This window comes from Montipora capricornis, chromosome 3 (assembly GCF_036669925.1).
Source record: "Montipora capricornis isolate CH-2021 chromosome 3, ASM3666992v2, whole genome shotgun sequence".
Taxonomy (NCBI): Eukaryota; Metazoa; Cnidaria; class Anthozoa; order Scleractinia; family Acroporidae; genus Montipora; species Montipora capricornis.
In genome coordinates, this window is record NC_090885.1 from 66,976,193 (window position 1) to 66,988,692 (window position 12,500).

Consider the following 12,500-nt stretch of genomic DNA (forward strand, 5'->3'; position numbering starts at 1 on the left):
CTCATTGTTTAAAAAAGCTTTTTCTAAAACAGGGTTTGACAAGAAAAACAAATCTCATTGCCTCCCCTCCCTCCCTCTTATCGTCTCTTCCACTGCAAAAAATACATGCCTAGCTCTCACATTGGAAAGATAAATTCTAGGTGCAATAATACTCATTCTCTTTCTTCCTACAGCAATAATGTAACATTTCTTGACAATTTAACTTGAACCTACGCTATCCAAAAATTTACGAATACTACAGAATTAAAGGCATCTACAGAAACTTTCCCACAATACTTTACTCTCATCTCTTTTCTTTCCGAGCCGTCTATTTTGCGCTTTCTGTTTTTTTTCTAATAAAAGCTACTGGGTACATTTCCTACCTACTTATATTCCGCTGCACTACTAATTCTTTCCCACGATGCATTACGGTACCGCCCTTTTCTCTCCAGGATCGTTTGCACGCCCTTCTTGCGCCTTTTTTGCGAATAGGCACAAGTCTGTACCTGAAATTAAAGGCTCTGTGATGAATAGTACAATTCTTTACTATAATTCAAAGTAGATAGCAAATATTCCTTATTAAATAAATGAATTATCAAAAGTGATCTTTCTTTTTTTTCATCTTCTTAATATTGAAATACCAGCCCTTAGCTTTTCTATCTTCTCCCTACATTTTATATTACAATTGTATATATTTCAATTCTGTAATATCAAATTCAATTGCGTCATGTCTCTCGTTTAACTTAGAAACATAAAATAAAGTGGAATTGATGATAAACTGCCGTGCGTTGTTTAAGCAGGCCCGTTCGTTGAAGGGGGAAATGCATTGTAGCCTCCCACCTGCCATGGATCTCGTAAGCATGAGTATTTCGCGCAGTAATCTGTCCGTGAGAGGTTTTACAGTCCATGTCATTTCCAGGCATTGCCATATAGCACTCTAGTAGTGGTAGCTAGTTAGATTGCGCACAGAAAATATGTGAAATACGCGTATATGCATTTACATACAATTGCATTGCTTAGTTCAACTTGTAGACACTATTTCAAACCTCTTGTGCATGAACTCTATTTCTTACCTTATAGTCGTTCTTCAAATAACGTTTGGCATCCTTTAGCTTTTCTTGCTGTTGTTTAGCCCAAGAAAGGCCCTTCCCTCTTTCCCCCAGTTTCTCTGCCACACTGTGTAAGTCGTCAAACCCCTGAGCACCATCGGCACCTTTAAGGGATTTCCTTACAGACGCTGAACACTCGTCCAGTATTTGGAGCAGGACGCTGCGACTTAGAGCTTGAAATTCCGATTCCCGACAGTAGGCTTGATACTGCTGAATAATCCTCTCGGGGATGATCATACGAACCACGTTTGGCACTTTGATCTGGTCATTAGTGGACAATTTGATGGTCTTCTCGCCAAAAGGAAGTTCCTGAATAACCTGCGGGCTTGTAATAAAACTGACAAAATGTTCTATTTTGTCAGTTGACAAAACAGTCCGTCTTCGAGAAGAGAGCGATTGGATCGGCTGTCTCCTCAGACCGTACACCAAACAATGACGTTTCGCCTCCGTGAAGCACCACTGGGAGAGGTCTGGAATCCATTTCCTGATCTGTGCCAGACTCAGCTTGTCAGCCATCATAGAAAGAATTTGGCGTCGCACTTCCCAACCACAGGCAGCTCGATAACACTCCGTTAGTGTGACCATGAAAACGACTTCCACGTTCTTCTCGGCACTTTCTCCAGTACCAGAGTACTGCTTATTCATCGCGTCCGATACATAATTCCACAACGCCACAGCGTCATTAGGCGCGACTTCCTCTACGACAGCCGTCACCCCTTCTCTGGCTTTCCTTCCGTAGTACCTCTTTGTCCTATCAGGGACTGTGCAATAATTATCTGGAGGAGGAAGGGGGGGGGGGGGGGGTTGTAAAATTAGCAAAGTAGGCCTTAAAATAAAGTTGCACCCCCCGCCCCCTGAATTAAAGTTAAAATAACTTTTTGTCCACCCCCGTCTAGAGGGGAGATTACTTTCAACCCCCCCTCCCCAACCTCCGATCCTCCCTACATCCCTCTTTACCTTTACACTACTTCTGGTATGTCTGCATCATCAATAAATAAAACTTGGAAGCTGCGCTCCACATAATCGTCGCCTGATGAAACACCTTCATACTCGGTTGACTCCTCCTCAGAATCACTTGAGGTATCATCATGAGAACTGAAGGGCATGTCTTCATCATCATCTTCGATGTCTTCATCAAATGTTCTTGCTACAGAACCATCTGCATGCTTAAGTATTCGCTCAACTAATTGTAGCCTGCGAAAGCATCCGTTTCTCCTTCGCTCTTCGCCGCTGAAGGCGTTTCGCGTTCCTCCTCGCGAAACGTCCTCAGCGGCGAAGAGCGAAGGAGAAACGGATGCTTTCGCAGGCTGAACTAATTGTGCCTTGTTTCCAGATACCATTAGACCTTCTTGCCTTAGATAGAGCCGAAGTTGCTTGTTAGTCAGTCTTTCAACATCGTCTCTGCTCTCCCAACAAATATCTTCTGGAATGGTGTTTCTTTCCAGATTTCTTTAGTCTGCTTTTAGAGCCAAGAATTCAAGGTGCTGAAGATATCTTCTGCAAGAACTTTCGTCGGTGTTAACTCAAGTTCTTGAATATATGTTTAATTTTGTTGAGATAAACTGTTCATTTTAAGTACAAGGTTTTGAAGCTGTTAATATTAATATTTCTTAAAAGATTCCAAAAATTGATTTTGATTAGCTTACGTGTAATATACATTATCTTGAGACCATGGATTGAGATCAGACCTTTCAGTTTAACTTCTAACCCCCCCTAAAAATGTTTAAGAAATTAAGAAATTACATCTTACCCTCCCTACCCTGCGCTTTGGTTTAAGTTCAGCCCCTTCCCCCCCCCCTATTAATCTTAGAACCCCCCCTCCAGATAATTATTGCACAGTCCCTCACTGGTATCTGACCAGGGAGTGCGACATTGCGAACGGACTGGACTTACATCTCTCGAGTGCAAAAACGAATTTATCTATTGTAGCGAATTTTTTGGCGCTACTTTAGAGGACTCATCAGGTTCGTAGAGGCTACCACCCGGTGTCACTGGGGCGTGGCCAACAGTACATGGAGTTCTCGTTCTAGGGGTGCTGCAAGCTACTGCCTCACTCCTTTCACTTTTAGGCTGAAAATAAAATACATTATATTTGTGCAAAAGATTTGTGGCTATTTCGTAGTTCTAGCTTTACAGCTCCAGACCAGAAAAGATAGTATTGATGCATGATTGTGGGTGGTCGAGAAAGGACTAAACCCTGATATGGGCTCAACTAAGGCGTAGCTAAATCTGCATAGTAATGAAGCTGTTCCCCTACCGATATTTCTCGCTTTTCTCCCTTTTCGCTTTCTTTGGATTCAATTTGTCTCTACAAGCTCGACAGATAGCTGTGAAAAAAAAATTCCCATTTACCTATGTTATTACTTTTGTATTGAGTCCTGATAAAATGTTCAAAAGCTGTCGAAACTGAGCATATTTTACTTTATGTAATATGTAAAGCCACGCCTTAAAGGAATCCGAATAATGGGATAATAAAGCTTTTTAGAGCAGCCAACTTTGAAGCTAAAGTAGGGTGGGAAAATGTATCACGCTCATTTCATCGAGTCTGATATACCTACTTCTATAAATATGTGTAAATCAAACATGTTTCTCTCAAGAAAACTGTTGAGATTCACATTTTTACAAGTTCACTTACCGGAACCAACAGGAACAAATCTTCCAGTTAACCGCATGATTTCTCTGGAGACATGTTTGTTTATCCCGCGCGTCGAGCTGTGTGCAGCTAGCGGTACAGGTACTCGACATTTCTCTGAACCGCGACGCCATCAAATTCCTAGAGACGATCTGTGGTGAGGACAAATGCTCATATCCGCCAAATGTTTTGGATGCAGAAAAGATCGCAGCTCGGGCCAGTATCAGGTCTATCTCCGTATACACATCGCTAAATCTCATAGCGGGCTTGTGGTTGGTGATATCACGCGAGCATGTGGACAAGGAAATGGTGATTTCTGATACATATCTTGGATCTGCCCCGCATGATCCACCAACAAGCTTGTGAAATGAACAAGTCATAATCGGGAGTAAAGGAGATGGATATTGTGAACTGCACAATCCTTCTCCGTAACAGTGACGTCACAGAATGAAAAATGAGAAGGGTGGATTTGACAGGAGGAAGGGTTCGAGACAAGAAAATCATTTATCACTGCGATATTCTGATGACTCATAATCGTACACAGCTCCCCTCCGGGCGGCCTAAAATGTACTGGCCTCCTACACTGATGATAAGAGGGGGAAGAAATCGAAAGATTGGCGTTACCAATTAAATCACGCAGTGCCGTCACGTAAATGTGCAAGGGACAAGAAACGTAAACTATTTCAGAAGACTCTGACAAACTACTTTTTGGACGTAAAAGTGACCGGAAAATGTAGTTCAATTCATTTTTCATTATTGTTGTCATTCCACACAAACAGAAACAAAATTTGGATAGGAATCAAAAGCTCCCGTTGGTTTCGAGCTGGTTGCATAAAATTGTCAGTTTTTAATGCAAAGGACAGCTGAACAAAGAGGCCCTGCCAGGTGGCGGGCCGTGTCGCTTGTCTGAATTTTAAAAGGTCTCGTTTTGGTGTTCTATCAATGTTTCACGTTTCTGTGACCGTTGCTGTCGGAAATTTAAAGAAGGGACGTCGTTTGTCGCGATTTCACTTTAAGTGTTGTCGCTACTTTTTAGGCCATGTCGCTTGTAGGAATTTACCCTGGCAGAGCTTCGACAAAGTACAAGTGCCGGATCTTGAGATATCTAACCAGCAAATAATAATTAGAGTAAAGACAAAATAATTATGCGAGGCTGCTTGTACGGCTGTGAGGATACATATATTTTTTGTTTGACCAATAGTTCGTCAGACACGGCCTGACTTCTTCCGGCAGGGAGTAAAGTGATTTGCCGTACTTTACAATTTTTTGAAAATAAGAAAACTAGGTACAAGATTACAGATAATGTATATAGTATTTGAATCAACCAGATTTATAGCTGTGACAACCTGAGTAAAGCATGGATGTGAAATCAATAGTGTTTTGAATTTGTAATGAGAGACGTTCGTGTTGATATTTTTAGCCACAAATTGATAGAATTCAAAAGTGTTAAAAATGGTCATAGAATTTATCGGCCAGCCAAACTCAAAGCCCCGATTGAAAAATAGCCTTTTTTTTTTTTGGAGAAGACCTTTGGAGGGAATCGATCTCCTTCCGGACATGAAATTAGTTGTTTGAAAATTCTCGCTGAAATACCTTTCCAAAATTGCCTTATTTGCTCGGGTCCTCAAATATTCGGAAACGCTTCTAAAATAGTATACTTTTATCCAGATGACAGTTAAAGGGCATAGTAATCTACATTTAACCTCAAACAGCACAGATGCTTCGTTGCGCTGGCAAGGCGAGCATATTAGTTTGGCCCTCGAATTTAACCGAATTTCGAGCCCAAACACCCGGGTATGAACTTAACGTTATTTCTGGCGTATAAATAATTTTTTTGATAAATGAAACCCACCATGATTACTCACTGATGTTGGGGTAAAACTGGACAAAATATAAGCGAAATCGATTTTTCAACTTGTGCCGCGCCTGACGCGGTGATAAGAAAAATTTCCCCTTAAACCGTTGGCCCCGTCTCATAAATATGGCTAAATAAATTAGTCATTATTATGCAAGTCCTAAAAAGCTAATTTTAATCAATACAATAAAACAAAAAGGATAACGAAAAAAAACAAAGGAATTGATGACTGGAAATAGATAATTATCATTATTATTGAAAACTGGACATGCAACAAATATTTATAAATAGTACTTAATTAATACTGAGCAACATAGTATGTTTGAGTACCTTTTTCAACAAATTTTTAGACGGTTTACTGCGAGTTTCCAGTGGAATGTTATTCCAAAAGTATCTGCCAATAACAGACGGGCAAAAGCTCCTTAAGTTAGTTCGAAATGATTCAATCACAACTAGATCAGAAGAAGCACTACGAGTACTATATCTATGTTGCTCAGAGTCAGAGTGAAAGTAGGAAACTTATTCCAATATAGGAAATTATAAAAAAAGCAGGCAAGTAATAAGTTTGACAATATCAGGGAATTTCAGTAAACGTAAGAATGCATAATGAGAAGTAAAATGGGTTCCATTAAAGGAACAACATCAATAATTCGAAGGGCCTTGTTTCTTATTTTGTAACTGATTTATCTACTGGAGAATAAGGTGCAATATAGGAGGAATGCTTCAACAGTATGCCCTACCTAATATTTAATTACTACTTTGCTTAATTAATTCACTAGAAGACGATCCCAGCCCTTGAATTTTCGGTTTGAAAAAAAGAAACAAAGGTTTATTAATATTTAACTCTTAAGACAAAGGAAATTAATGTTCAACTTTTCTGTAAGCCGTAATGGGAAAAGAATAACCGTTCGATGTAAAAAACGCTAAAACTTCAACCGTTAACCGTATAAGCCACACTACCCTATTGAGACCCTCATATAATGCACTGATCCTAATTAGGGACTACTAGAGACAGAACCTGGTATACAATTTGTCACTTTGGATTTTCAACTACTACTATCCGTAAATAGGAGCAAGACATTACTTTCTTTTGAAACAAAAAGACGCCTCCAATAGTTTTTGAAACCAAAACCCGCCAAAGTGGCTTAAAGTTGACCGTTCTTCAAATGTCATGTGATTTTGATAGTGCACAAAAAAGAGTTCCTCCTTTCTCAACTCTTTCTACCTCTTTCGAAGAAAGAGACCAAATACTATGAAAACAATCTGCTCGTACGATTGCTTTCCCTATAAAATACAAGACAAATCATTGTACATTTTCAGTTCACCCCTAAAAACTGCTAGTAATAGCAGGAATGCATAATCCAGCGAAAGCTTCTAATATAATGCTATACTCAAAAAGACATCTTTTTGTCTATCATTAGTAAACGAGGTAATTTTCACTGAACTGCAATCAATTATTACATGAATAAAATGGAATTTATCGAAAACCAAAACATACCAAAGCGACTTAAGTTGACGGCTCCTCAAATGTCATATGATTTTGGTAGTGTGCAAGAAGAACCTCCTCGCTGCTCAACTCCTCCTGGCAAAGCCAACAGCTGTGTTTTTCCCCCTGGTTCGAACGACGTTCTCGGGTAATGCAGGGGTGATGTATTTCTACTTCCAGTTCATTTGTACTTGCAGAACGTTTTTGAGGTTTTTCATATTTTCTGACACTTTTTCTGCCGTGAAAAGGCCTTCTGCACTCCTTACGTTCGTAACGTTGCTCTCCAGTATGTAATCTTTCATGTGTGGTTAAACTTACCGCTTGGGTAAAACACTTGCCACAATGTTTGCATTCGTAAGGCTTCTCTCCAGTATGGACTCTTTCATGTTCCCTTAAATGTCCTTTTCGGCTAAAACATTTGCCACAATGTTTGCATTTGTAAGGCTTCTCTCCAGTATGGACTCTTTCATGTCTGGTTAAATTCCCTGCTACGCTAAAACACTTGCCACATTGTTGGCATGCATAAGGCTTCTCTCCAGTATGGACTCTTTCATGTTCCCTTAAATGTACTTTTACCGTAAAACATTTGCCACATTGTTTGCATTCGTAAGGCTTCTCTCCAGTATGGACTCTTTCATGTTTTCTTAAATTTCCTGCTACGCTAAAACACTTGCCACATTGTTTGCATTCATAAGGCTTCTCTCCAGTATGGACTCTTTCATGTTCCCTTAAATGTCCTTTTGCGCTAAAACACTTGCCACATTGTTTGCATTCGTAAGGCTTTTCTCCAGTATGGACTCTTTCATGTTTCCTTAAACGTCCTGTGTCGCTGAAACAGTTGCCACAGTATTTGCATTCCCAAGGCTTCTCTCCAGTATGGACTCTTTCATGTCTTCTTAAACTTCCTGCTACGCTAAAACACTTTCCACATTGTTTGCATTCGTAAGGCTTCTCTCCAGTATGGACTCTTTCATGTCTTCTTAAACTTCCTGCTACGCTAAAACACTTGCCACATTGTTTGCATGCATAAGGCTTCCCTCCAGTATGGACTCTGCCATGTTCCCTTAAATGTCCTTTTTCGCTATAAGATTTGCCACATTGTTTGCATTCGTAAGGCTTCTCTCCAGTATGGACTCTTTCATGTTTTCTTAAATTTCCTGCTACGCTAAAACACTTGCCACATTGTTTGCATTCATAAGGCTTCTCTCCAGTATGGACTCTTTCATGTCTTCTTAAACTTCCTGCTACGCTAAAACACTTGCCACATTGTTTGCATTCGTAAGTCTTGTCTCCAGTATGGATTCTGTAATGTCTCCTTAAAAGTCCTGCTTGGCAAAACAACTTGCAGCACCGCTTGCACTGATACCGCGTCTCTCCAATATTCGCATTTTTAAGTTTGGTTTGTTTTCCGCGTTTCGTAGGAAAGCTGATTTGTTTGCACTGAGAACCCATGTTAGCTTGACGACTATTCTCGCGCGTAACTGATAATGACATCATTCTTGTGATCTCATCAGACACTAAACTAAAACGAAAGCGGAAAAAATATCAATACTATTTTTCGAAAGTTAAAACTTATTTTCGACACTCTGAACGAGACTGAAGTGGATTTACATGCACTTCTCCCAAAACTTCATTTCGTAACTGAAAAAACACTAATGATAATGGTGATAACATCATTTCACCTCGGATTTACAAGAGTAGCTGTAGCTGTAGCTGTAATTTCATCAATCATAATTTCATCAAGAAAAAAAAAATCATATATTATATACTGTACATTAAAATACCTATTCCTATACAACTACATTGATGTTGGAAAGAAATTTGGCATATTTCAGTTCTGAACTCGTTCAAGGACGTTGATGACCTCAGGTCCTCTGTTAGTTTGTTTCACATGTTTGCAGAAATGTATCTGAGGGAATGTAGACCAATTTAAGTGGTTGTGTTAACGTATGGGATAACAAGTTTCCTTGATCCTCGTAGGTTGCGTTCAGTATTCCTCATTTGAAAAAGACCACGTATGTACTTCGGCATCGTTTCAAACTGAATTGCCTTAAAAACTGTTTTCATCATGTCTTGGCACCTAATACCATACAGATCACTAGAATTAAGTTTGTTCAGTAGCTCCTGTTAATGCAGAGACTTCTCGTCCAGAACAATCCTGAGCGCCCTTTTGTTAAGATTCTCTAATTTATTTCTATTTCGAGCCCCGCAAAAGTGTCACACTGCTGAGCAACATCTAAAATATGGAACAATGAAGGCCTTATAAAGTTTACATTTTGTATCTGTCGGTACTGTGTTTCGGAAAGGGGAAATTACATTAATTTGATTGTTGACCTTTGTACAAATGTTTTTTACATGGCTGTTAAACTGCAGATTCTTATCAATATTTACTCCTAAAAGGTCGATGTTGTCTTTGACCGGAATATTAGTGTCAGGTGTATCAGGTCTAGTTTGTATTCCCTAAAATCATTGCTTGATATTTATCAGGATTTGTAATCATACCATTCATACCACACCATTGGTCAGCTTCGAGAAGTTGGCAATGAAGTTTCATTTCTAACTTCACTGGATCTTTATCCGAGGCATAAATTTGTTCATCGTCAGCATAAGCATTGATAAGACTCCTTTCAGGAAGTAAAAGAGATCATTCATAAATACATTGTAGAAAAGGGGTCCAAGGACGGATCCCTAAGGAACCCCTTTTATAACCGGCAGCCAAGAAGAAAACTTATCGCCTACTTTAACTCTCTGTGTTCTTCCAGACAAGTAGTTGCGCAACAGAGCAACGCCGTTTTCGGCCACTCCGTACGCATTCAACTTAGCTAGCAGCAACTCGTGTGGTACACTGTACACAATTAAAGGCCTTGGAAAACTCTAAAGATATCACAGCAACCAGTTCTTTATTATCTAAGCCAGCCCTCCAATCTTCTGTTAGACGCAGCAGTGTACTCTCACAGCTATAATTCTTGCGATATGCAGAAATGAAGTCAGACAGTATATCTTTGTGATAATAGCAGTGATTTATCAGTAGATTTATTAGCCGCGAGAGTATCCAATAAAAAGGCTCTCACTCTGATCAAGTCCATGCTACAAAGTTGCAGTAAGTGGCGAAATTTTAAAACTTTCAATACTATTTCATAAATATTACAGTAAAAATATGTCTTAAAAAGAAATGAAATGATTGTAGGAACATGCCAATCACACAGAGCAAGGGGAGGAGGTGATGAAAGCTTAATTCCCAGATGAACATTAAAACTATAGAAGAAATACGAGAGTTACATAGGAGAAGCAAACGAGGAGATTATTCTGTGAAAGTTTTAGAATACCTTGACCAGTTGGACATGATATATTTTAATGCTTTCAATCAAGGCACCAGCGCCAAAGCAAATGAGTTCCAACTATTAAAAAAAAAAAGATCTCATACTTTGGAGAAGGAACCCTTATCAGGTAATGACAGCGAGGCCAACTGACCTCAATTTATGACTCATCAGGGATTGTCGATCGATGAGAAGCTGCAGTCTGTACTGTCAAAGAGATCAACATGCTGCAAATGCTTGGTCTGCGATTTTAAATACTAGTAACTGCAAAAATAGTTACATAACCTCTATTTTGCAAAAAGAATAAATCTTTTCATAACACCTCAAAGGCATTGCTAACATTTTAAAGTCTTTTGCTAATTTTGGAAAGGCTATTAAAAAGGAAATTCCTCTCCTGGCCTATACGGTCTACCTGTCAATATAATCTAGGAATTTATTTATCAGAACCTTTCGCATCACAATGCCTATGCAGATTTTTGGAAGAGTCCAAGATTCCCTACCCACTTCTTTGCACTATGCAAACCCTTATCTCTATCACTGAGAATTCTATTAACTAAGCTCAATAATCAATGCATGCATGTAAGAGGTATTGTGCATCAATGGTAAGTCCTGTTTACCCTACACAGAACAATTTGTATGTGCAAATGGTCAGAATTCAACTTGTGGTGTTCCACAAAGCTCTTCTTTAGGACCCCTTCCAGTCTTACGAAATTAGGTGAGTGTACAAACGTTTCACATATGTGATGATGATACTAACCTTTACAGCTATACCTTGAGGCAACCTTAAATCTGTCGCCAAATGTATGAAGTGTACCTTACCAGCTTAGGACTTAGCACCTCAAAAACTAATTTTATTCTCTTTCACTCAGAAAACCAACGCCTAATCAGTCTTTCAGTGTTAAAGTTCATTATGAATACAATGAACAAGTTGATTCTGCTATATACCTGGGTATAATATTTGATGCCAAATTAAGATAGGGAATCATGTTAATGAACTCTGTCTAAAGAGCTATCAAAGACTGTGGGTATCTTATCAAAAGTGAGACACTATTATATTCTTGTTACATGTGTATGCTTTATTGCTTACTTATTTATCCTTTTCTAACGGTAATTTACGGTGTCCATGTTAGGAGCATCTTAAATGTCAATCTTTATATAACTTTTGTCAACACTATCCAATATGGTTTATGCTATTGTTTATTGGCTCATGGGTTTGGAATTCTTTGCCCAGCTCTGTTACTAAGTAAGAATCTATTTCTCTATTTCATAGGTGATAACACTACACAATTAAGAACTCTAATTGCTTAACTGTTATTCTTTTTAATTATCCAGCTTAGGGCATGTCATATGAAGAATCCTAAATCACATTCTGCACCTTTCTTCAAGTCATTCAATCTACCAGTAATTAATCTTGATGATATCACAAAATTACAGGTAGTTGCCTTTGTTTACCAGTGGTCACACGGACTGTGTTAATGAATCTTTTAATTTCACCTCTTCTGTTCATTCTTATCCCAAAGGGCAGTCATCTAATGTCAATCTTTATTTAACTTTGGTTAATAATATCCAATATTGTGTTAAGCTTGTGCATTTGTAATTCTTTGCCCAGTTCTGTTACCATGTACTAAATAAAAATCCCTTTCTCTATTTCATAGGTGATAACACTATACAGCAGGGCTTTCAAAAAAAATTTGAGTAGGTGTCTACCCATATGACAGTAGGCAGCTGTAGAAATAAGCCGGGGGTGCCATGCTCCTGCAGAGAATTTTGAAATCAAGAAGCTTGGAAATACAATTTTCAGCTTTCTGGGCATCAAAATTAGCAAAGGTAATGACAAAATATTTATGAGCAAAATGAACATGATTTTTTACATTTACAAGACTTTCACTTCATTCAAAGGCAATGAAAGAGTTATTAAAATAAAGTGGAATGAAAAAGCATTGACTTCTGCGATTAAAATACTTCAGAAAGCAAAAATACCACAGTAATTATGAGAAAACAATAAAGAAAGTAAAACTTGAACCAAAATACAATGTACCTGTTCTGGAATGTGATTGCAAACAATAATTTATTATTGTGAACCATCTTTGTTAAAAACCGGTATGAAAACAAGACTGACTTT

General features: G+C 38.6%; 1 protein-coding gene across 1 annotated transcript in view; it reads right to left on the minus strand.

The window, feature by feature from the left end:
* The window catches only part of LOC138040735 (zinc finger protein 721-like), a 25,554-nt gene that overhangs the window by 11,025 nt on the left and 2,029 nt on the right, over positions 1 to 12,500 (minus strand). Inside the window, exons 3-7 of the mRNA XM_068886414.1 lie at positions 9,564 to 9,685; positions 7,086 to 8,583; positions 6,801 to 6,859; positions 2,052 to 2,441; positions 1,053 to 1,839 (exon numbers count right to left, since the gene is read on the minus strand). Coding sequence (XP_068742515.1) covers positions 1,053 to 1,839; positions 2,052 to 2,441; positions 6,801 to 6,859; positions 7,086 to 8,583; positions 9,564 to 9,580 — 2,751 coding nt within the window. The 5' untranslated portion in view covers positions 9,581 to 9,685. The remainder of the gene's footprint in view (positions 1 to 1,052; positions 1,840 to 2,051; positions 2,442 to 6,800; positions 6,860 to 7,085; positions 8,584 to 9,563; positions 9,686 to 12,500) is intronic.